At 43.1% G+C, this 26502-nt stretch overlaps 1 protein-coding gene across 12 annotated transcripts in view; it reads left to right on the forward strand.

The window, feature by feature from the left end:
• Positions 1-26502, forward strand: part of bin1a (bridging integrator 1a) — a 132118-nt gene that overhangs the window by 92736 nt on the left and 12880 nt on the right. For 2 of the 12 annotated variants that reach the window (XM_078227865.1, XM_078227867.1), the window contains 6 exons: positions 408-493; positions 8891-9032; positions 12154-12282; positions 16009-16113; positions 18174-18197; positions 23202-23345. In XM_078227865.1, the coding sequence (XP_078083991.1) occupies positions 408-493; positions 8891-9032; positions 12154-12282; positions 16009-16113; positions 18174-18197; positions 23202-23345 (630 nt within the window). The remainder of the gene's footprint in view (positions 1-407; positions 494-8890; positions 9033-12153; positions 12283-16008; positions 16114-18173; positions 18198-23201; positions 23346-26502) is intronic. The other 10 variants (XM_078227866.1, XM_078227868.1, XM_078227870.1 and 7 more) reach the window with 5 other exon arrangements.

Consider the following 26502-nt stretch of genomic DNA (forward strand, 5'->3'; position numbering starts at 1 on the left):
GAAAATCCTCTAGTCACCACACTGTGGCACTTGTTCGGACACACTGAGGGAGAATTTGGCACGGCCAATGCACCTAACCAGGAATCTTTCGGACTGTGGGAGGAAACTGGAGCACCCGGAGGAAACCCACGCAGACACGGGGAGAATGTGCAGACTCCGCATGACAATGACCCAAGCCGGGAATTGAACCCGGGTCCCTGGCGTTGAGGCAGCAGTGCTAGCCACTGTGCCCTATTCCTTTCCCCCACGAATGTTTATCTGGCTCCCCATTTAAATGCACCTAAGCTTTCTGCCTCGACAATTCATGTAGTGAGTTACACATTCTAATAACTCATTCTGACTATCTTATCACCCCCTAGTTGTGATGCTCTCCATCCTGAACACTTTTTATTTTGTCCCTTCCACAGTTGAACCAAAATCTAGGTGACGCAATGAATCAACTGGAAAACCAACACGAGGGCAAGTCTGTGACACCAGTCAAGGGAGCACAGAGGTTAGTTTTATGTGGCATTTCTTTTGTTTAAAAATCTGAAGATTACTTTGGAATGTTTTTATATTTTGAATCTTTGAAAATATTAACGGTACCCTTGCCTCAGTTGCTAAACTTGCCACTGGGTGTGATTGCTTCTCTACTGAGGTAGTTGACCTTCCCTTCAGACACTGCATTGAGGGATGGGGTTCCCACTTCCATTGACCTAGTTTTAAAAAAAGAAATGGCAGACTTGCATTTTATACAACACCTTCCAGGATGTCCTAAAGTGCTGTGCAGGCAGTGAAGTATAGGCATTGCTGTAATGTAGGAAACACAACAACCAGTATCATAGAATCCCTACAGTGCAGAAGGAGGCCATTCGGCCCATCACGCCTGCACCAAACACAATCCCACCCAGACCCGTAACCCCTCATATTTACCCTGCTAATCCCCCTGATACGAGGGACAATCGATCATGTCCAATCAACCTAACCTGCACACCTTTGGACTGTGGGAGGAAACCAGAGCACCCAGAGGAAACCCATGCAGACACGGGGAGAATGTGAAAACTCCACACAGACAGTGACAGAGGCCGGAATTGAACCCTGGTGCTGTGAGGCAGCAGTGCTAACCACTGTGCCACCCTCCCAAAATTTCCATTGCAAGCTCCCACAGACAGACAGCAATGTGCCAATGACCAGATAATCCGTTTTGTGATAAATTGAGGGACACCTGTTAGTCAGGATGCTTTTTGAAATAGTGCCATAACTCCTTTTAATCTCTGCGTGAGGGGCCAGATGGGCCCTCTGCTTCCTGTTTTATCTGAAAGACTGTCTCTAAGCTGCTTTGAGGACCTCCTGATAAGTGCTTATAAGTCTGTCTTTATATTGTAGTCTGGGGTATGCTGCTTGCTGGGATATTTGAGTGGTTACAGACACATGGCAGTTGGAGGGGGCAGTTGGGAAGGTAGAAAGTAAGGATGTAGAAAGCTTTGATTTCCTCTTGCTTCTCCCTATGACATACAGGAAGACCAAACAGCACGGGGAAAAGTCCTAGTCATTAAACATTGCCTGTGTGCGCTCTGATATACTGGAAACCTCTACCAGCCCAGATTGTTTCCATCACAGTGGATAATTGTGAACAAAAGCATCAAAACTGTTCAGTTGCAAGAAAGCCCTGCTTCAGCATTTGTGAATAGATTCTATAATTGTATTCTAGATAGCTGCAGTAATGAAGTCTCTGCATTCCATACCCTTGATTTTTCTAACTTTAAGATGACTAATATTCTAACACTTTAAAAAAAAAAAATACGATTTCCCACTTCCAGGTGATTTGGACCTGATACTTCAGGAATCTTTAATTTAATGCGGTCAAACCTTACATCCCACTCAGTTCACTTATCCATCTGTTTAACGCATTATATAAAACTGTGATTAATAATAACCTTGTGTGGCAGTTTTGCCCAAAGAAATAGAACTCATAGAATCCTACAGTGCAGAAGGAGGCCATTCGGCCCATCGAGTCTGCACCGACCACAATCCCACCCAGGCCCCATTCCCATAACCCCATGCGCTTACCCTAGCTAGTCCCCCTGGCACTAAGGGACAATTTAGCATGGCCAATACACCTAACCTGCACACCTTTGGCCTGTGGGAGGAAACCTGAGCTCCTGGAGGAAACCCACGCAGACACCGGGAGAATGTGCAAACTCCACACAGGCAGTGACCCAAGCCGGGAATCAAACCCAGGTTCCTGGCGCTGAGAGGCAGCAGTGCGAACCACTGTGCTCCCGTGCCGCCCTGGGCAGAGTTTTTAGTTATGAGGAGGTTTTCGGAGCCATGTTTGGGTTTTTTTTAAGCTATGTTATAACCATTGCTGAAGAGCTGTCCACATCTTTTCTGTTGAGTGGATACAGAGGCGGAGAGTATCAACGATTTCAAAACATGAGATGGGCATTGAGGCAAATGGACTTGTGTGGAAATGGGGATGGAGTGAGGGAACAGGACTGACTGGATTGCTGTGCAGAGGGCTTGTATGCACCTGATGGGCTGAATGGCCTCTTGTGCCATAATAACTCTCGAAGGGAAATGCATGTGGAGCTCTCTTGATCCAGATTACCCTGTGATTGTAAGGCTACAGATAACCTGCCATGGAACAGTTTTAACGTTATCGCGTTTTCTGTCAGGAAATGAAACCCCTCTAATATAACAGGTGTGGTAGACATTTGGCACCACTTCTCTGTATGCAAATTCAAGCACTTTTTGAAAGATTTCTGTTTTCCTATCACTTCTACTATACGGAGAACCCCTAGAAGGTTCTATGTATGAAGAATTTGAGTACCCATCTCTTTAAAATATCTTTAGAAGCCAGATTTAAAATTCTGAGCTAGTCTGGCATCCAGTTACCTTGAGCCTCTGCTACTGTTAATCTTGATGGAAACTTTTCCAAGCACTGTTGCGTTTAGCTTAAAGGGACATGCATGCTTTTCCGTAGACTTGCTCTGCACTCTGGTTTAATACTCCTGTCCTCCAGTGCAACCTTTGACACTGATCCATATTGTGGGAGATTTGCCTGTAGCTTTAAGTCAGTTTTGAACAGCCGATAGCATGCTCAGAGTCATGTTTCCTGATTGTACAGTTTTGTCACACCACATCATGCACACTCGCTATCAGATTGCCTTCCAAAAGATTACATCACTTGGCTGTAATGCTGCAGAAAACTGTGGCTTGTAACCCATGTGGTTATGATTTTTGAGCCAAAATGTTTGTAGATTTTTTTTTCAATCATGCGTCTCTTGTACGACTTGGACTCTGTGGCAATCTTTAACTCACTTCTCCACAGGAAGTTGTTGAGCTGAGGAAGCTAGCTGCTGGCTGGCTTATTCACATTCTTGTTGACTTCCGCAGTGCCATTAGCCAATGTTTGATTGCTGGTTGGTTGGCTTAAGTGCAGGGGATTTTTTTTTTTTGGTTCTGAAAGCTGCTGGATGATATTTCAATAAGGAGGCTCATATTTATCATGACACCAGTTGAAGGAGGCAAGAAAACTTGTATTGGAAATCCAGAATAAAATGAGGAAAGCTGAAGGTAGAATCCCTACAGTGGAGAAGGAGATTACTCGGCCCATTGAACCTGCACTGACCACAATCCCACTCAGGTCCTATCCCTATCGAGCTTCGAGAGTTCAGCTGTTTCCTTCAGCCACGTCTTCTCAAGTATCATGCTAATGAGAATATTTCAGACTGAGATTGATGCTGGAATGCCTTACTGTCGTAGACAGTGAAATCTGTACTCCATTTCAACTTTCTCAGTAAGCTAACCTAAAAGGCAATTTGTCCTATGTGTTTGTCTTGGGTGAGTTGGGAGGGACGGCGGGTGGGGGGGCAGGGGTAGCTTTTAATTGTGTTTTAAAGATTATAATCTGTGGGAGATTGAGATTGTTCTTATTTACCCCGCTAATCCCCCTAATCCACCTAAACCCACACAGCTTTGGACTGTGGGAGGAAACCCACGCAGACACGGAGAATGTGCAAACTCCACACAGTCAGTGATCCAAGCCAAGAATCGAACCCGGGTCCCTGGCGCTGTGAGCCAGCAGTGCTAACCACTGTGCTGCCCTGGTACTTGATGTCAAGAGGAAAGATGAGTTCAGGGTCCAACCATTTTAGTTGTTTTGAAGGGAGGGAGGAGAATGCACACCCAGAAAGCTGGCATATAAATCTCTGGATTCAGATTGCCTGCTGCATGTTAACAGTTTGTAAACATCCTTCTGCCTGTGGTTCATAATGCAACACTAAACATGGGGCATTTGGTATATATTACAGACTTTATTCACATACAGCTGAGGCTTTCTGCCTTTGAGTCCTCCGAAGAACACTTTGCTCCTTTCTCACATCAAAAATTTCCCGACATCAGGGACGCATGTCCTGGATAAAAACAAAATGTAAGCAGTTGTTTACTACTTTACTTTGTCAAAGCTTTGACAAAGGGACATCTGGACTCGACGTCAGCTCTTTTCTCTCCTTACAGATGCTGCCAGACCTGCTGAGATTTTCCAGCGTTTTCTCTTTTTTTGGTTTCAGATTCCAGCACCCGCAGTAATTTGCTTTTATCCGTTGTTTACTTCAAAGCTGTTTCTCTTTAGAGCAAGCTTAATTAACAGTTAGCTTTGCATATTATAGTTAGTGGATCTCTCTACCCACCGCCCTAAGCATTAAAGTTGCACTTTAATCACTTGTGCATAAACTCGTTACTGTTGCTCATTTCTTTGCCCAAGCGTTTCCCGTACATAACACTCTGGCACTAAAAGCAGATCAGTCATGCGGATCTTAATCTGACATTATATTATGTACTGAAGAGCTTTGATAAATCCACCTATTAATGGTTCAAACACTGTCCATCAACTTGACCAGATTTCACTTGGGCCACGGAGCAAGTGTTCATTTTGGGTACAAGCCTCTTTTCGCAAAGCACCAAGGATCAGCTGCTTGAGCCTGTTCTGCCATTCCATCAAGTCATGGCCGATTTGTTTCTATTCCATTTCCCCAGTTTCGATCCATACTCTTGCCGTGTAATAAAAAAAAAATCAATCTTCAGCCTCTAGTTTTAATTGAACACCAGAACTGTTTGGAAAGGAGAGTTTGTTTGAGCGTTTCACTGCCCTTTGTGTGACAGGCGAGTGATTTCATTCCTGAATAGTTTACTGAGCACAGTGCGATATAAGATTTGATGCCCAGCTGTGCAATGTTTAAGGGTAGGCGCGTTGGGAAGGATGAGCTGTTTGGAACAAAAGCAATTCTTGCACCCTGGAAAATGAGGACAGTTCTCCACTAGTTTGTGCCGGCTTCTTTCATTTCATTTCTTTCCTTCCCTGACCCCAAGCAGATCTGTCAGAAGCAATTACCTGAAGGTGAACATGGCAGGTTGTCGGCCTGTTCGAAGGTTTGTGCTGACGCTTGTGATGGTTTAGTTGGAGCTAGTTGACTTGTGTGGATTGGTTTCTTCTTTTTCTCTTTATGTAGAAACCTTCTTGACATTTAGACTTCCTGTGTGATTCTTTACAGAATTCCCCTTTGGATATTTTAATAATCTAAGGCTTTATTTTAGATTGAATTGATGTCAGGGGGAGAATGGAGGTCTTGTGGCCCAGTGGGTGGGTAGTGTCCCTACCTCTGAGTCAGGAGCTCCAGGTTAGACTCCCACCCCAGGATTTGATGGCCAAGGAAGGTGCATCCATAACGTGGCCAACTGATTAGGTATCAACCTGCAAAATCCTTCAATAAGTCAATGGCTGGTGGTAAGAACAGGAACTCCTGATCAGCCATGCTTGGGGTGGCATGGTCCCTCAAGCTACAAGCGTCTGATGACAGACCAGCAACTTGTTCCAGGTAAAACCTGGAATGGAATGAGATGAAAGTCTGCTGCGTTGTCACAGGTACCATCTTCTGGATGAGATGGTGGACTAGGACCAGTCTGTCACTCAGATAAAAGCTTCCACAGCAGTATTTCGAAGAGCAGGGAACTTACCAGGTCACTCTTTGTTCCACAATCAGCAGCAAAAACAGTTTAGGTCATTTTGCCTTGCTGTTTGGAGAGTTTACTGTGTGCAAATTGGTTGCTGTTTTCTACATTCCAACAGTGGCGATAGTTTGGTTATAAAACATTTCTGAGGCATCCTGATATTGTAAGGTGTGTAAACAAAGTCAGTCTCTCTCTCTCCTCATTGTGTAATAAGATGGCACACTAATGACTGTTCCTAAAAAAACCAAACCGTATTATCCTCCTGGAAATGGTGACATGGGCCACTTCTTTGTGCTCTTGCACACAAAACCTACACTGCCCTTGATTCAATTCTCTGTAATAGTTTTTCGAATATTGGGCTCTGCTGAGTGTTTGGCTTCAGTTCAATTTTGCCAGAACTGTTAGTGCAACTCATGGGTGACTTATCTCCATGAGTCACTGAGGGCAGCAACTATCTTGGCTGATTTCAGTCAGTGATTATCGAAAACCTTCCTGTAAGACAGCTTCAGTGCATTGTTTAATTTTGATCAGCTTCACTGGGAGCCCAGGTTCATACATTTTTATAATGTCAATGAACTAGTAATCCAGAGGCCTAGCCTATCGCTCTGGAACGCAGATTTAAATCCCATCACAACAAAGAAAATTACAGCACAGGAACAGGCTGCCCGTCTGAACTAAAACCCCCTACCCTTACGGGGACCATATCCCTCTATTCCCATCCTATTCATGTATTTGTCAAGGCAGCTAATTTAAAAATAAATCTGGAATTGAAAGTTAGTAACACTGGCCATGACTGAATCCCGTTAGCCACACAGCAGTCAGTCTGCCACCCTTGCCTGATTCTGTGTCACTTCAGATCCGCAGCGTTGTGGTCGACTCTTGGGGTGGGCAATAAATGCTGGTCTTGCCAGAATAAAAAAAATACAAACGCCACATCACGGAGGAAAGGATTAAATTCTTGCTTGAGCGAGAGTGTAGATCAGTGAACACGAGATGCTGGGTCAACGGGTCTTGGTAGAAGTTAGGACACAGCATCAGTGTTTTAAATGACCTCTGGTTTGTAGAGGCTAGATGGATAATGGAAGACCTGAGCACCTAAATTCCAAGCAAGTCCATTTGGTTATTTCATCCACCATGTGTTCAACATTGTTGCCACCTCTGTCCTTGAGTGCTATTAACCATTCTCAATAAGGTGATGACCCATGATGTGTGGTTGCTGTTACGAAAAGTGTTTGTAATTGGTTTTAATGACCTGTTGCTGCTAACCAGATAAAGTGGTATTAAGTATGTCACTACATTTTTGGCTCCTGTGTTATCTTTTAAATCTAAGTGGAGAATTAAAATTGCAGGCCACTTGAAGCTCTGTCATTCTTGTGGACTAGAGGTGTTTTGCAATCTGCAGTTGGTCTCAGCCGATGTAGAGGAGATTGCATTTTGAGCAATGAATAGAACATACTGGATTGAAAGTATACGCAAATCTCTGCTTCACCTGGAAGGTGTGTTTGAGGCCTTGTGCGCTTCGGAGGGGAGAGTGAAAATGGCAGGTGTTACATTTGCATTAATGGGTGCTGCGGGAAAAGGACGGAGTGTTGGGGTTGACAGAGGAGTGGACCAGGGTATCATGGAGGGAGCATTTGGGAATGCTAAAAGTGGGAGGGCGATGTGGACCTCATGCTGGAGGTTGTAGCAACGGTGGAAAACGATATGTTGGGCTGCTGAGGTGGAAGGTGAGGAATCCTTTCATGGCTTGCTTGCTTAGTCTAGTATACTGTGCTTGCTGCTTAAAGTATGGTCTCCTTTGTATCGAACACATCATGCAGATTGGGTGACTGCTTTTCAGAACACCTTCCCCCCGGTCTGCAACCATGATGCCGATTCTGAATTCTAATTCTTCACCTTGCTCTCAGGCTGACATTTCTGTCCATGGTCCTCTGCACTGTCCCAGTGAAATTCAGTGTAAGCTTGAGAAACAGCAACACATCTTTAATTAGGCACTTTACAGCGTTCTGTACTCGACGTGAGTTTAATAATTTCTGATTGTAACGTCCATTTTGTTTCCTTCTTTTCAGTACACCTGCTTTAGGTGCATCTTCTGTTTCTTTGTTTTCTTTTCCATTCCCTTTGGCTTCGATATCCTTTGATCCCTTTAGCTCCAAGAGCTATATCTCATTCCTCCTTTAAATCTCTCGATGTTTTGGCCTCTACTTTCTGTGGAAGTGAATTCCACGCATTCACCACTTTGAAGAAATTTCTCCTCACCTCAGCCATAAAAAGTTTACCACCTGTCCTCAAACTATGACCCCTAGTTCTGGACCACTCCTCCACGCCCCCCACCACCACCACCACCAGGAGCATTCTTTCTGAATCTAACCCATCTAATCCTGTTAGAATTAAAGATCCCCTCTCACTCTTCTAGAACATAATTCTAAGCGACTTAGTTTCTCCTCATATGACAGTCCTGCCATCCCAGGAATCAGCCTGGTAAACCTTTGCTGCACTCCCTCTGTAGCAAGAACGTCGTTCCTCAGGTAAGGACACCAAAACTGCGCGCACATTCCAGGTGTGGCCTCACCAGCATCCTCTGCAATTGCAGTAAAACATCCCTATTCCTATACTCTCATCCTCTCTCTATGAAGGCTAACATACCATTTGCGTTCTTCACTGCCTGTTATACCTACGCGCTTACTTTCAACGACTGATGCACGAGCGTGCCAAGGTCTCGCTGAGTATCCACCCCTCTCAATTTGCGCCCATTCAAATAATCTGCCTTCCTATTATTGCTACCGAAGTGGATAACCTCACGTTTACCCACATTATACGGCATCAGTTGTACATAGCTCACTCTATTCTATTGAACATTATATTGTGAATTTTAAAGAGTTGTGTGTTGTTCCAACAGTACCCCTGTGAAACCAGAGAAGTCTGCATCACCAGCAGTGGAAGAGTCTCCTCCAGGCAGTCCCACGACAAAGAATGACAACCATGTACCTGCTACTTCTCCCGCGCCACATGTCCCTCCTATGCCAAAGTCGCCATCCCAGGTAATGTAGTTTGTCAGTTGTCTTTGTGATGGCATGCTGTCTTCTGATTATATTCTTCAATCTAGTAATTGGTGTTTCTTAAGTTTTCAGTGCATCAACACTCAGGATATGTAATGGTGGTTGGGAATAGTGCTGGAATGCTGGGGGTGGAATGGTTTGGTTTGGAATTTTGCAGTTGTAATGAGAACATCTGAACTTTGTTCACCATGGTATAAAATGTGTGGGTTTTGCTTTATGCTGGCCAATGAATAACCAGTCTCTCCAATTCTTTAGCCATTTGCTGATTATACTTGTGCTGAGTGTGGTACCAGATCTTGTCATCAGAATTGTTTGTATTCTGTTAAACTGTTTGTCGTTGAGGATTGAGTGTACCTGTTGAGAGTTGCCTATAAAACGTTTAACTGAAACATTGCCCTGTTGCACTTAATTCAATCTTCTCCATTGCATGACTGTAAAGTAATGTCCCATGCATTGGAAGGTAGCGAAATGATCTGTGATTTTATGATAATCCAGTGATTTCTGTTAAAGTAAAGCAGAGTGGTGGTGAGTGAGGTACCTCGAATACCAAGATGACCACTAATAAACCCAATGAGGGATTTGGGCGAAACTCTTTTGTGATTAAAATGTAAAGCTTGCTACAGTTGGGTTTTTTTTTTGAGTATGATGGGGACAAAGAGTAGTGTGTGACTGTTAGTGAAGGTTAGCCTGCTTATTATAAATGGAGAATGAGTCCCAGTTGTTGCAGTGGATAAAGATTTGGTAATTTTAGATGATGGCATGAAGCCTGAGCTGGCTGCAGAGATATTAGCATGTGAAAAGTATAAATAGCTGATTAGATGCGTGTCATTTGGTTCCACTAGCCCTGCACGGATTAATTTGCTATCTTGAATTAAAAATGGCTAATATTTTGAATAAATGAATCTCCAATTGTATTTTGACGCTTGAGAGGGTTGAAAGCAAGTTAAAATATGCATTTTTCTCTTTTTTTTGCCATGCCTCCCATTCTACTGTCTGTTTAACTATTTGTGAGGGTGCCAGCAAAGAGGGAGATGAGACTTGCCTGTTTAACCAAAGTAAGAACAGGAGGAGGCCATTCAGCCCCTCGAGCATGCTCCTCTATCCAGTTTTTTCAAACTTGATGCTTATCTTAATTCGCCCATCTTGGTTTCATAGGCTGTGGATTTCTGTCACCCTTTTGTGTGAAGAACTACTTTCTTAGCCTTTCCCCTGAATGGCTTTCTTGTAAATATTTGTACCCCCACATTCCAGACTTCCAACCCCTTTGGCGTGGACAATATCCAATCCAAATTGGCATCTTTACCACTGCATGACCCTAGTGGGAAGGGTATTCTTGGAGTTTATAAACTGTGCTCCCACCCACGTTTGCTACTCTCTCTCTCTCTCTCAAGGTGCTGAGCCTCTGCTGCAGTATGGTCCCACGTGGCTTACTCCGGTAATTGAGTAAAACCATCTAATTGCTTCCAGAGTTGCCGTTGAATGCTGAACCATTCCTTTGGATGCAGTTCAAATAAAAATCTTTCGGTCCCTCCAGTGATTTGGGCCTTGCCAATTAAACTTGAGATCTGCCAAGAATGGTGGAAAATGTGGGACTCTCTGCAACATGGGAGTTGAGGCAAATGGCATTGATGCATATTTTAAAAATTCATTCATGGGATGTGGGCCTTGCTGGCCAGACCAGCGTTTATGTAATTACCCCTGGGAAGGGATATAGTAGAATGGGAACCTGGGGAAGGAAGCAGTGGAAGGATGTGGGTGAGATGTGGAGGAGACCAGTATACAGCATAAATACCAGCATTGTTCATTAGGGCTGAATGGCCTATGTATGGTGTAAAAGTTTATGTAATTGCGTAACCCTTGCTCAAAGCATGAATACAGCTTTACAACTATTTAACTTGAAAGACACTTGCTGAAAATGCGGTTTTTATTTTAAAACCGCATAGATTTGAATGATGAGGGATGATTATGTAAGGGAGTACTAATTGTCTTGCTTGGTTTATCACCAATGAAGTGTTCTCCAGTCAACTGTAACCTAGGACTTCCTCTTCCATCTTATATATTTTGTTTCCTGAAGACGAGTGTACATTATCTGAACTCATGATCTCACTGATAGATTGACCGTGTTCTTATATTGTACTGTGGTTCGTGATTAGTGGGGTTAACGTAACTTTTTCTACCCTCGCTAAAGGGGAAATTTCGTAAGAGTTCATGATTGTAAGGTTTTGATAAAATAGACAGGGGAGAAAACTGATTCCAGTGGCGAGAGAGTCAGGAAGCTGAGGGAACTGGTTTAAGGCGATTGGCAAAAGAACCAGAGGCAATATGAGTAAATATTAGCTGTGGCTCAGTGGGTACCACTGAGTTCATGGAGGCTGCAAAAGGTTTTTGTTTATCGCCACTTGTTAATGGACAAGGACATTTGTTTGTTCTGGTGAAAAACAGGCGGAGGAGATGGATCTGATGTTTTTAAAATGAAGGGTTGGATGCTGTGCACCTTCTCCCGTGCCCCATACCCACTTAACATGGAGACCAGGAAAATACATAGTACTGTGCTAAGATTGCTTAGGCGGGACTAGTTTTCTCTGGAGCAGAGTAAGTCGAGGGAAGAATTCATAGAGGTGTATAAAGTTGAAGGGCCTAGACAGTGGATAGGAAGGATCTATTTTCATTAGCAGAGGGGTCAACGAAAGGGAAAGATTTAAAGTACTTGGAAGGATTAGAGGGGAGTTGGGGAGTATTTTCACCCAGAGGAAGGTGGGGATCTGAAACTCACTTGGTTGAAGAGGAGAAACCCTCATCGTGTGACTGAGGTCACTAGTGGAATGACACACGAACTTTAGTTTCTGACCAGCAATGCCATGATGGGCCAAATGGCTGCCTCCTGTACTGATAGTTTAAACAGAACTGAACAGCAAATTTCCCTTTATCTGCCTGCCTGATCTGTGTTCTACCTTTCCTCTAGGGTCCAGCCTGCTCTGCTGCTCCTGCTCCTCAATCCACTTGGTCGCTAGACTGATTGTTTGTTATAAGGTTTAGCCTTCATTGTCCTGCCTTGCTCTCTATTCCTGCTTTTTGTTATTGATGTATTTTTGTGCATATGCAGCAAAGGAAAGGCCCTCCAGTGCCCCCTCCACCAAAGGTCACACCGTCAAAGGACATCAAGCAAGAAAATATCCTCAATCTGTTTGACGACAGTTTCATTCCCGAGATAAGTGTGACGACACCTTCACAGGTTAGCCATTCCCCCTCACAACAGCCTTGTTGTGATCTTCATCACCATCTTAACACCCCCATCTTCATCACCACTTTCGACTAATCTTCACTTATCCATTGCGCATGAAGCATGCTTTGGGTTAGTTGAGTAGCTTCTTGTCTGACCCCTTCAGTTACTCACCCAAGACTATTAGTCCTGTCTTTGTTCCAACTAGAATGGAGTTGCCACCTTTCCCCACCAAAATAAAGATGTTAAAAGGTTCTAATCTGTGATGGGTCAAATTTTCAAAAATCCTGAAAAAAAGTCAAAATGGCAGTATTGTCAAAAAGTAATTTGCATGTCGGGGAGAAAGACACCTGACTGCTTAATTTATATTTTAGGCACATGTAATGTGTGGCAGCTCCAAGTCTTGTAGAACATTTTGCCCACTGTCTGTGGCTGTTTATGTCGGTTTCTAATGGGCCTCACCAAATACTGCAAAGTCAAAATACTAATTGTTCCTCAGAGTGCTTGTTCTTGTAACACTTGGAGGAAACTGGTTGTTATCTACATGCTCGAGTTTGAGAGTGTGTCTAATGGGCTTTTGTTTCATGAACAGCTGTATTTTTAACCCAAGCACTTGTACAGAATTGATATCAACTTCAGCGGCTTTCAACAGTTTGTAACGGCTCAAGAGTCTGCTCAGAAATGGGGGAAGATTTGTGGTTTATCTAAAGCAGGAAGTTTTGTTTTTATACAAGCGAAGAGACAAAGTTGATTTCAAGTGTTCCTTTACTCAGTGCTCAAATTGTAGTGAAATGATTTGCATATGGAATCATTTTGTAAATCTGTGGTTACACTCAGTTTGGCATATTCAGCATTGCCCACTTGAGAATGTTGTGACTTTTTTTAAATGACAGTAGTTGGATATGGTATGGCTGGTTGGCCTGTTTTGAAATGGTTAAGGGCGAGGCTTTATTAACAATCTATATGCAAAACATGGGGTTAAGTGCCTTCTTGGATAGACTGCTGAGGTGAGGTATGCATGTAAGTAAGTATGAGGTAAGTATGCAGTTGTTATGGTCTTCTAGAAAGAAAGAGGTACTTAAACATCCCCAAGTATTGGATATGGAAAGGATTGAGATTTGAGTTATGAGCAACTAAAGCCGCATGTTGCCTATATGAGGGCTTTGAGTCAAATAATCTCCACAAGGATTTCCTGACTTAGTTGCAGATTGCTTACCTATTCCAGGGGACAATATAGGGAAGTGAACATGAGTATGGAAGGATAAGGTCGTGGCAGCATCTGTGGAGAGAAACAATTTTAGTCCAATATGACTCCTACTTGGAGTTCTGAAGCAAAGTCTAATTGGACTCTTTCACCACAGTTGCTGCCAGACCTGTTGAACCTCTCCAGCACTTTGTGGATGCTGGACATCTGAAATAAAAAAAACAGTATTTTGCTTTTATTTTAATCGCATTGACGAGATGGAGCAGGCCTTCTCAGCATCCCTGCAGAAGTTGGGCTTGATTCTACTCATTGATCTCGGGTGCGTAAGGGAATGAACACGATGAGTACAATCACTGTAGGTTGACAATGCTTCGGTGTGGAGGCTTGGCATTCCTCCTGAAGGTCTACACAATCTCTTCTAAACCTGTATTTTTCTTAAATTTGATTTCTAATCGGTCTTGTCCTTCCTTTAAAAATGGTGGAGACCAATATTCAACTCTTTCCCAGAAGCATGCAAATTGGAGTGCAAGGTCATCCTGATGGGTTTGCTGGCTTCTGCTGGGAATATTGAATGGAATGTTGGATAGAATTTGTTTCTTTTCCTTTGGTTAGCCCCATCTTCTAGATTCACTGATGGACCATCCAGGGAGGACTTTGGTAGTAAATCTACATTCCTTGGACTACTGCCTCTTGTTAGCTGGAGGAAGGTACTTGAATGTTCCTGAAACAGATGGGAGGCTCTTCGGCATGTGAACATCAGATCCTGTGGCATGAGAGCCCAATTCAACGAAACAGTTGTTTTCACTGATCAAAATATAATCTTCCTTTCTCTTAGCCTGGACGGGGAGCTAGAGGGAAGAGGTTGTCCTTTTGGAAAGAGAGGGAGTTCAGCATCTAGAATTGGGTTTAAATATCTCTACTGCCTCACTACTTCCTTTGGGTCAACTGGGTATGATTCCCTAGGCTTCTCTCCATGCTAATGAGAAGTGCTGCTCCATCAGGGAATGCTTGGGATCCTCCTCCTTTCCTGGTTATGAGTAATCATGTCATGTTTCACCGCTTCCCAGATGGTTTGCAGAAGTGTTTCAACCAGTCCCACCAAGGGAGAGCAGGTCATTAATCAACCCACTTAAGATGCCATAGAAAGGTGGCATGGTGGCACAGTGGTTAGCAGTGCTGCCTCTCGGCGCCAGGGACCTGGGTTCAATTCCAGCCTTGGGTGACTGTGTGGAATGTGCACATTCTCCACTTGTCTGCGTGGGTTTCCTCCCACAGCCCAAAGATGTGCGGTTTAGGTGGATTGACCACGCTAAATTGCCACTTAGTGCCAGGGGATTAGCAGCATAAATAGGTGGGGTTACAGGGATAGGGCTGGGTGGGATTGTTGTCGATGCAGGCTTGATGCGTCAAATGGCCGCTTCCTGCACTGTAGGGATTCTATGATTCTAAGATGTGATTATGCTATGGTTGCAGATTTGAACAGGAGTGTAGCTCCACTGCCAGAGCTGATCATTCTGTTCAGCACACCTCTAGCTATCTGACCAACATTTGAAATGAATGCAAATAAGCTAGTACTGAAACAGGAATGTCATTGAATTTTACAAGGTAGTCACATCCAGTCTGTTTGTTCAATCTGCTTTGTGATTGCAGAGCTAAATTTTCAAAAGGCCCTGAACTTTCATTTTGCTGTGGAACTGTTTGGATGCCGTCCAGTAATTGATTCCAGGCTAATTCAATAGGACTTAAGTAACAGCTGATTTATGAACAATTGTCTTGAGCCGTGTCCCACTCAATGAACAGGATGGCCACAAGCATAAAATTCTGAGAAATCTGTTCTATAATCTGATGCTCTTCTGTGTCCTTTTCACTAATTATAGTTATCTGATCTGGCCAGGACATTTTTTTACGTATCTTCTTTTTGTGAGTCAGCCCTGTGTCCTACCTAAATATTTGGAATATCCCATGTGAGATTATGTCAACAACATCTCTTCCCTCCCCTCCCTGTTCCACACTACTAGCAGCAGCAAGAAAATGCAAATAGATCTTTTGTCCAATGTTGCTCGACAACCAGTGGTTTATAGGCTTACCCACTGAGGATTGTTTTACCTTGTCTAATTGGTGGGAACAATATTCTTCCCTCTTTACAAAGATGTATGGCAAATCAAAATGGATGTTTTCATTAAAGGTAATATGCATCCACCTCAGTGTAGTGTCCAATAAAGTCTTTGACTTATCTGGATTGTGGCTTTAGCAGGATTGTGTGTAGATTGAGGCAATTTGTTGGTAAATAGATGGTTTTTGTGTGTTGTCGTCTTCAATGAGTTCTTTAAAGTCACGCTTGTTAAATATTATTGTTCTCCTTTAATGTTGTTTCATCTACCTCGTCTTTCCTGTTTCAAAGTCTACTCGTGTTTTTTTTGTGTTCAGCTACTCGGCACTTCATTTTAACATAACCTGTGTAGCAAATGAGTAAACTACTTTCTCTTTGTTTCTCCTCTTTCCCCCTTCTCTCCATACTCTCCACTCCTGCCTAGTTTGAGGCTCCCGGGCCTCTGCAGGATGAAGGAAACCTATTGGACTTTGATCCTCTGAAGCCAGAGTCCAGTCCAGTAGTGAGAGCAGCTTCTCCAGTCTCTCAGGTTTGTCTTTTCTCTGATTAGTGACCCAGCCATTCCAGTTGTAGAAAATGCTGTTGGCCTCGAGAAAGAATTGTGGGGAGGGTAAGATGCTAGTTTTGTGGAGAATGACGCACTTTGAAATTTAGACTTTTCTCCCTTTTGGGAAGTGCGAGACTTGAGTGTTCATTAATTGCCTGTCCCTAGTTGCACCAAGAGGATGGACCCTTGGGCACCCCACTGCGCACCATGGGGTGACTGTGCTCCTGCGATGGTGTGGAGCAGGGAATGCCAGGATTTCTCCTAATTCATTCCCAGGGCTGTGGTGAAGCCACTTTATTGCCCATCCCTGTTCAACTGAGTGGCTTGCTAGACCATTAGGGCAGTTAATAGGAACATAGAAAATAGGAGCTGGCCCTTCGAGCCTGCTCTGCCATTCAACATGATGGTGGTACTCCAGCGCTTTCCCCTTACCCCATAAGAGTCAACCACATTGCTGTGGGTCTGGAGTCTCTCAGTCCATACGAGGTAAAGACAGCAGACTTCCTTCTCTGGAGGACATTGGTGAGCACAGTAAGAAGTCTCACAACACCAGGTTAAAGTCCAACAGGTTTATTTGGCAGCAAATACCATAAGCTTTCGGAGCAATGCTCCTTCGTCAGATGGAGTGGTCTCTGTTCTCAAACAGGGCACAGACACTTGTGTTCTCAAATACCATAAGCTTTCGGAGCAATGCTCCTTCGTCAGATGGAGTGGTCTCTGTTCTCAAACAGGGCACAGACCACTCCATCTGACGAAGGAGCATTGCTCCGAAAGCTTATGGTATTTGCTACCAAATAAACCTGTTGGACTTTAACCTGGTGTTGTGAGACTTCTTACTGTGCTTACCCCAGTCCAACGCCGGCATCTCCACATCAGGACATTGGTGAACCAGATGGTGTTTGCAACAGTCTCATGGTTTCACAATCCCCATTTACTGGTGTCGCCACCTTGATTTGTTTAATTAATTTGAATTTAAATTTGCAGGCTGCCGTGGTAAGATTTGAACTCAATGGATCACTGGTGCAGGCCTGTCGTTACTAGTCCAATGACATGACCACTATACTACCGTTCCTGCAAAATATTAACCCAGCACCCATCCCAGCAGCTATAAAATCATTGCAGGTTGCAACTTTGTTCCTATCAAACTAGAGTTGATGTCTGTAGAGCATTCACTAATTATAGTTTGTAGATTCTAGCTGCATGAGGTTTTTTAAAAACTGCACCAAAGGACAACATGGGAAATTAACCCAAACTGATTGCAGTTGTTGAATGTATGTTTTTTTTTAAACAATGGATGTTCACCGTTCAAAGTGCTTAAGAGAAATGTTTTGCAAATTCTAACTTTTGAGCATTATTAAGTGGTCCAACAAGCCTTTGCTGTGCCCAATCAGGGTGTGAAAGAGGCGTTATGAACATGCCACTTACAATAGGTCTCACCCCATTGAAACCGAAGGAGTGGAAAGCTTTTTTTCTCTTCTCACTCTCTGCCCCACACGTTCTCATTGCTTTTCAATGTACTGTCTCTGGTCTTACCCCCATCATCCCTCCAGTGGCTGAAGGCACATGTGCAGTGTGGTGCCATTGCCCCTGGTTGCCCGCAGGAATCTAGGTGGGGGCAGCATAGTTTCAGCCATGGCTCCTCTGTTTTCTTTTCCGTCAATACCCTCCACAGCCAAGCAATGCAGTTTGGGGAGTGCTGCGTGCAACCCAGTTAGTTTCTTCCCTCTCCTCCCCTCCCAAGAATTGAAATAGGAATAATTTAAAAGGGATTGGAGCTAGGTTGCCTTGGGCTGAATGGCTTCCTTTGTGCCATAAAATTCTATGAAGACTGAGCTTTCTTTCCGGCAGTGAACATTTTAAGACGTTGCAATATTTTGTTCGCTGATGGCATGGAGCAAGGGTTTTATTTAACTGTCATTAACTTGTGTGTTTACTGATATTGTCTCTGAAATGGGGAGAGGGAGTGTAATATATACTTACTATAAGGTGTAACTAACGCCTGCTCAATTTACATGTTTTATGTATTTTATTCAACATGCTAGTCTTTACCTTGGGATTTGTGGGAGGTAAGCATCATAGATCATTATTTTGAAACGCACCTAACATTCCGCATGTACAAGTCCCGCCTTTGTCACTGCCCATCCAGCTGATGTCTGCACCTTTTTTATTGTGTACACAGTTTATATATGCATTGCTCTAAACAGCTGCTGGCAGAATCAGAGCTTTAGGTCCTCCTCCTACACTTGTTTGTTCCTCCTTCTCTAAAATCACTTCTTCCCCCCTGTATCCAGCCTCAGACTCGAGCAGCTTGCACACAGTTGCTTTGTATTAAAGCCCAGCCTGTCTTGTGTTTGAGTAAATGTTACCCTTGTATGTCTGTGCCAGTCTTTCTGTACCTCAGTTTCTGTATCCAACGATGGCTTCACTTCTTATGTTGCAGCATGGCTGTCACGTGGAGATATTCTTTTTAAAATTTTCTGTTCCAATTTGTGGTCAAATCGGACAAGACCTTTTTAAGATGAGGTGAATTCTTCGTTAAGCAGCTGACTTAAATAATCCTATTTTTATTTGGTACAACCGGTCTGAGTTCTATTTTCTTTCGCCAGTTGCAGGCTGTGGTGCACCCATTGGTTATAACTTTTTTGAATATTCGTCCATGAGTAAGAGCGTTCACTTGTCACGGCATTTATATACTTTAAAAATGCAGACTAAATTGGAATACCTGGGCACTGCCTTGGGTACCTGTAAACATGGCTTCAATGGGTGTGCAATGCAAGTGACAAGCTGAGTCTTGTTGGGATTGGGTTCCCATTCACGGAGTGGGTGGGACCTGCTTTACTCGGTCCAAATGGATTTATGGTTCTACTCGTCTTGTCGAAATAGTTGCTTACATTTAGGTGGGGTTTATGTTGCTGTTACTTCCCTTTCCTTCACGAGAAAACTTGCCGATATCAGAAGCCTTGGCAAAATCTGTTGCAATGTTCAACTGTGTGGCCTATTTACTTGATAAAAGTACAATTTCTCACGAATAGAAACCAGATAGGATTTGTACATGCAATAGCATCCTTTCCAGCCTCCCACATATACAATCAGTCAGGAACGCTGTAAGATTGGAATCACTTTTCATGTTATTTTATGGATGGTAACTTCCTCTCCCAGCTGTAAGGAATTGTGACCGAGTTGCATTGAATGACAACTTTAGAAGGCTTCTCTGCTTTCTACATTCCATGGCTGCTGCAGCACAGCATCAGTGGGATTGTGGATGTGGGCCTATCAGTTGTTCTAATCACTAAATTAGATGAACAAGATCTATTAGGAATTTCAACATTAATATGCTCAAACCCATTTTATTGTATTGATTTACCTTAAGCTTGCATGAATTGAGTCGTAGAGAATTGAGTAGAAATTATACCGTGTGCTGGCACCCAGTATAATTTGTCAGTTAACTGCTATTGAGTGTCTAGTGTTTATATCTGATCTGAGTAACAGTAAAGCATTGTCTTTAATTGACTTCAGTTAACCCTGGATGAAGAATATTGGGGAGGGGGGGGAAACCGAATCTAGCCAGAGTTTCTAGTCATTATTCTGCAGTGATCCTTGTTCAAATCCACTCAGACATGGCATGAAGGCAAGGTTCCCTCTGAAAATACACAAGTCAGGAACCTTGAGCATGACTAATGGATGAAATATGGAGGGCAGCAGTTTAGTGGAACTAGCATATAGAAACATACCCTCAGGTGATGAGGAAATTCTTGAGATATATTTAAAACCAGGCTTAATTCTATTTCCCACGAATATCCTAAGATTGCTGTTCTCATCTTGTGGTGCTAAAGCTGATCCTCCACCTCTAGAAAACTAGTGCCAATTTTGGCATTATGAAAAATGCTCTATTTTTTAACATTTTGGGATGTGCGTGGCAATACCAAGACTAGCATTTATTGCCCATCTCTAATTGTCTTTAACAGAGTGGCTTGCTAGGTCATTTCAGAGCGCAGATGCATTGTTGTGGAGCCACAAGTCAGCCATGCTGGCTAAGGACAGCATATTTCCCTTGCTAAAGGAAATTAGTGAACTAGATGGGTTTCTACAACAATCTGATCATTTTCATGGTCACCGCACTGTTACGAACTTTTTAATCCAGGTTAATTTATTTAGCTGAATTTACATTCTCCCAGTTGCTATAAGTCATGTACAGTAAGAAGTCTCACAACAGGCGGGTTTATTTGGTAGCACAAGCTTTCGGAGCACTGCCCTTCATCAGGTGAGTGGGAGTTGTGTTCACAAACTGGACATATACAGACATGAACTCAATTTACAAGATACTGGTTGGAATGTGAGTCTTTAGAGGTAATCAAGTGTTAGAAGTGCAGACAATGTGAGTGGAGAGAGGGTTAAGCACAGGTTAAAGAGATGTGTATTGTCTCCAGCCAGGACAGTTAGTGAGATTTTGCAAGCCCAGGCAAGTCGTGGGGGTTACAGATAGTGTGACATGTACCCAAGATCCAGGCTGAGGCCGTTCTCATGTGTGCGGAACTTGGCTATCAGTTTCTGCTCAGTATTGTCGTGTGCCGTGAAGGGGCAGTGCTCTGAAAACCTGTGCTACCAAATAAACCTGTTGGACTCTAACCTGGTGTTGTGGGACTTCTTACTGTGCCTATCCCAGTCCAACGCCGGCATCTCCACATCATAAGTCATGTAGCCATAGTCCCAGATGACCATAGGCTGCTCTCCCCTTTGAAGGAGGAGTGCTGACTGGTGATTTATCTAAATACAATACATCCACTGGCTCCCTTTTGTCCACATCTTATGTTTAACCAATTTATTGGAGCAATATGATTTTCCTTTCACAAAACCATGTTGACTCTTCCTGATTTTTTTCCTTCCCCAAGTCCCTGTTATGCCTTAACTTCTCGTAGTTTCGTTATGACAGATGTTAATATAACTGGCCTGTAGCTTTCTGTTTCCTTTTTTTTTTGAATAAAGGAGTTACATTAGCTATTTTCCAATCTTTTGCTGGAGTCTAGGAACTTTTGCAAAATTGAAACCAATACATCAACCATCTCTCCCTAGCCACCTTTTAAGACCCTTGGATGAAGGTTGACTACCAGCCTACAGCTCCAACCATTTGCTTAGTGCCACTTCCCTGGTGATTGAGAGTTCCTCCCTCCCTTCTGTTTTTATTCATTTGTGGGACATGGGCGTCGCTGGCTGGCCAACATGTATTGCCCATCCTTAGTTGCCCATGAGAAGGTGGTGGTGAGCTGTCTTTTTGAATCACTGCAGTCCATGTGCTGTGGATTGACCCAATATATCATTAGGGAGGGAATTCCAGGATTTGAGAAGAAATGGCGATATATTTTCAAGTCAGGATGGTGAGTGGCTTGGAGGGGAACTTGCAGGTGCTCATTCTAAAATATACCTTTAAATATCTGCCACTGCATCTCTATTGATCTATCCCTTTGATTAACACGTTGAATCACATAGTGAGGCAATATGTGTGTCATTTGCATACTCTCCTCACTCTATCGTGTTGGCTGAGATGACTTAACACTTAGCCAAGTGTTGGTGGGAACGCCTTGAAAAGAAGAAATTCCACTTCAGTAGAACATAAGAACATAAGAACATAAGAAATAGGAGCAGGAGTAGGCCATCTAGCCCCTCGAGCCTGCCCCGCCATTCAATAAAATCATGGCTGATCTGACGTGGATCAGTACCACTTACCCGCCTGATCCCCATAACCCTTAATTCCCTTACCGATCAGGAATCCATCCATCCGCGCTTTAAACATATTCGGCGAGGTAGCCTCCACCACCTCAGTGGGCAGAGAATTCCAGAGATTCACCACCCTCTGGGAGAAGAAGTTCCTCCTCAACTCTGTCTTAAACCGACCCCCCTTTATTTTGAGGCTGTGTCCTCTAGTTTTAACTTCCTTACTAAGTGGAAAGAATCTCTCCGCCTCCACCCTATCCAGCCCCCGCATTATCTTATAAGTCTCCATAAGATCCCCCCTCATCCTTCTAAACTCCAACGAGTACAAACCCAATCTCCTCAGCCTCTCCTCATAATCCAAACCCCTCATCTCCGGTATCAACCTGGTGAACCTTCTCTGCACTCCCTCCAATGCCAATATATCCTTCCTCATATAAGGGGACCAATACTGCACACAGTATTCCAGCTGCGGCCTCACCAATGCCCTGTACAGGTGCATCAAGACATCCCTGCTTTTATATTCTATCCCCTTCGCAATATAGGCCAACATCCCATTTGCCTTCTTGATCACCTGTTGTACCTGCAGACTGGGCTTTTGCGTCTCGTGCACAAGGACCCCCAGGTCCCTTTGCACGGTAGCATGTTTTAATTTGTTTCCATTGAGATAGTAATCCCATTTGTTATTATTTCCTCCAAAGTGTATAACCTCGCATTTCTCAACGTTATACTCCATTTGCCATATCCTCGCCCACTCACTCAGCCTGTCCAAATCTCTCTGCAGATCTTCTCCGTCCTCCACACGATTCACTTTTCCACTTATCTTTGTGTCGTCTGCCAACTTCGTTAAGGAAACTATTTATTGTCAAGAGGAGCTCTATCTGGCACAAATCAATGTCTCCCTATGAAAGAATCTCTCATCCACTTCTGCCCTTCAGGAGAATTTGAGGAACTTGTAGTGGGGTCATTAACCATCTGTCGACAAGAATTTGTGGCTGTTGATTAGTGCATTTCCTTTTAACTGGCGGCTGGAAAGCTATACACACAGTGCTTCTTGCACCATGGACTTCATGAAGACCTGATTGTAATTCACAAATGCTTTACATTGATTGTGGACAAAGGTTGTAAATGGGTCATATGTGATTTGTGCAAAAATTCACCAGCCTAGATATCGGGTAGATTATGAATCATCTTGGGAAAGGAAAATTGGGTATTTTGAGATTTGTTGAGAGTGATGTTTGACAATAGCGGTTGATAAAACCTGGTGCTCTTGCATTCCGTTCTCACTTGTGTGGGTCTCTTCACTCCGTACCGGTCTTTATTTTTTACTCTGTTCCTCTTTGTTTTTTCACTGGATTGTACAGCCTGAAAAGAGTGCATCTAACAGCATGTCTTTGGACCACTCTCCAAGTATGGCCATGGGGGATGGCCCTAGTGAGAGCAGTTTTGCAGTGGACTGGTCAGCCCAGCCTAACCTGCTCCAAGGGAACGAAGGTATCACTGCTGAAGTAAGTGTAAATAATTGTTTGCTTAATTTTTCAGATGTATGTATTTTCACTACTGTGGATATTCTGTTGCTGCAGAATAGACCATATTGTAGGCAAAGAATTTAAAGATGACTTGCAATTCGTTATAACTATGGGCTGAGTTTGGGTTGCCTGCTCCAGCGGGAAATACGCTCTTGCAACAAGGCTGAGGGATGACCTCAGTAAGAATTCTCACAACACCAAGTTAAAGTCCAACAGGTTCATTTGAAATCTTGAACTTTCGGAGTGCTGCTCCTTCAGGTGAATGGGGACCCACTCACCTGATGAAGGAGCAGCACTCCAAAAGCTCATGCTACCAAATAAACCTGTTGGACTTTAACCTGGTGTTGTGAGACTTCTTACTGTGCCCATCCCAATCCAACGCCGGCATCTCCATATCGAGGGATGACCTAATAGTCTTCAAAATAGTGAAAGGTTTTGATGGAATGGATACAGAGAGAATGCTTCCTCTTGTAGCATAGAGCTTAACTAAAGGCCATCAGTATAAAATGGTCACCAAGAAATCTAATAGGGAATTCCAAAGAAACAACTTTATCTAAACAGAATGTGGAACTTTCTACCACAGTGGTTGAAGTGAATAGCAGTGATGCATTTACAGATAAGCTAGACAAACTTAAGAGGGAGTAAGGACCAACTGGCAGGTTCAGATGAGGAAGTATGAGCAGAGGTTAGAGTGCCGCATGAACACTGATGTGGACTGGTTGGGCCAAATGACCTCTGTGTAGTTTGCACTGATTTCAACATTGACACTTTATTCTAAACTGCAAAGTAAGGAATAATTTCAGGAGATAACACTCTGGTCTTCTCGGTGAACTTAATATATTTGATTTCTAAGGGAAGCAATTTGTTGTCATCTTTATCCCTTAGCCACCCCCCAAAAGTAAAACAATGCTAGATTTTTGTTTAAGCATCAAATTTGTTCTTTTGCTTGGTATAGGGAAGGAAGATACAGATTTGCATGCAATTTTGGTAATTTTAATGTGGTATAAATTTGCCTTTTCTTCACTTATTTGCTCATGTGCTGGTCTCTATTTTCCTCTAAGTTGGGGAGCTGAGGCTTTAGGCTGCACTGGCAGGCCACATTAGGAAAGGGTTCAATGAAGAGCTACAGGAGTAGCTTCTAAGTGCTCACAAGATGGTAAATAAATATGTATGCATCAGCAAAGTAGCTGTTCATCTGCCATCTCCTTGTTTTCCATTATTAATTCTCCAGGTTCTCGTTCTGTAGGACCAATCCTCACTGGCAACTTGTTCCTTTTAAAAAATATTTATAGAAATTCTTGCTATCTTAATTTCTGGCCAGTTTTTTCTCGTACTCTTTTTTTTCCCCCCTCTTTTATTAATATTTTACTCATCCTTTGCTGTTCCTTTCATTCTGCCCAGTCTCCTGACCTTCCACCTGTCTTTGATCTTGAACCTTACTAGTTAACCATGGATGGTGTCCATCCTTTGGATTTTTCCTCTGTTTGGAATGTTTTTCTTACTCATTTGAATGTATTGTGTATACTGAAATATCCCCTTAAATGTTTGCCATTGCATCTCTGTTGACCTATCCTTTAATCTAATCTGCCAGTACTTTTATTCCCTCACAATTGCCCCCCTCTCTCCCTCAAACTGAATGTAAAATTCAATCATATTTTGATTGCTGCTACTTAGGAGCATCTTCACTGAGTTCATTAATCCCATCTCATTGCACAATAGCAGGTTCTCGTATAGCTTGCTCTCTGGTTGGCTCCAAACATGCCGTTCTAAAACTACTATGAAACCATTGAGCTACTCATCTAAACTACTGTTGCCCATTTGACTTTATCAGTCTATATGTCGATTAAAATCTCATGATTATCGTCGTTACCTTCTGACACACTACCATTATTTCTTCCTTTATACCTATTGGGGGCCATTACCTTATTCCCACTTCCCCTTCTTGCCTTTGCCATTTCTCATCTCTACTCAAACTGTTTCCACATCCTAGTTTCCTGAACTCGAGTCATCCTTCTGTGCTAATGCCATAGTTAATGGAGTCATCCCACACACCTTTTCCTTGCCTCCTGGCCTTCCAAAATGCCCTGCACCCTTCAATGTTCGGCTCCTAATCCAAGTTCTCTTGCGGCCATGTCTCTGTAATGGCTATCAAATCATGCATATTTATTCCTATGTGCACTCTTTGTGCATTCGGGTAGTCTCATCATTTTTATTCTTATAGCCTTTTGTTTCATGTATTGATGTACTGTTAGATTTGTACACTCCACCTCGTTCTCCATCCCTTCCTGTCATGTCTGCTTTTATGTGTAATAATATCTTTCTTTTTTGCCTTGTCTCTGCACTTTGATTTACTGCATCTTCCCAAATTTGACCTCTTGCCCCCACTACTTGGGAATTGGAACATTTCAACTTGCACAGATAATGTTTTAATGGTGTTCTTTCTGACTTAAGATTCAGCTAGCACCTAACTAAAGCTTTTACATAGTTGTGATAGGAAAATCCGATTCACTAAAAGTTGCGTTTTTCAGGAATGCAACCAGAGTATTAAGCGGGGAATTACTATATTGTCACTTGTCCAACGTGCTGCTTTACGGAGATGAGGGCTTTTAAAAAAAAAACTGGAAGGGGTGAAAGAGTTTGAACAGACCCAGACATTGAAAGAGGTGAATGTCCACTTGACATTTCATTTTTTAAATTCATTCACTGGCTGTAAGCGTAACCGGTGAGGCCTGCATTTATTGTCCATCTCTGACTGGCTTGATTGGCCATTTCAGAGTATAGTGTTTGCCGTGGCCTGGAATTGCATATAGGCCAGACGGAGTAAGGATAGCAGATTTCCTTCCATACAAGCCGGATGGGTTTTAAATGATGATCCCTTCCTGATGCAGGTCTTAAAGCTAGTTTATTTAAGTGCCTGAATTTTAAATTCCCCAGCTGCCATGGTAGGATTTGTACTAGTCTCCCAGATTTGTGGTCCGCTACGCTACCGTTCCCCATGTTGGATGCAAGTTATTTACTTTGAATATGATGCTAAGATCTGTGTGTTTAATGCTGATATGCGTGCACCATCTTGCATCCTTTACAGTTATTTTTGTGAATGTTTTGACACTTGCTCTGCAGTGCCATCTAGAGTCTG

Source organism: Mustelus asterias, chromosome 14, assembly GCF_964213995.1.
Source record: "Mustelus asterias chromosome 14, sMusAst1.hap1.1, whole genome shotgun sequence".
Lineage (NCBI taxonomy): Eukaryota > Metazoa > Chordata > Chondrichthyes > Carcharhiniformes > Triakidae > Mustelus > Mustelus asterias.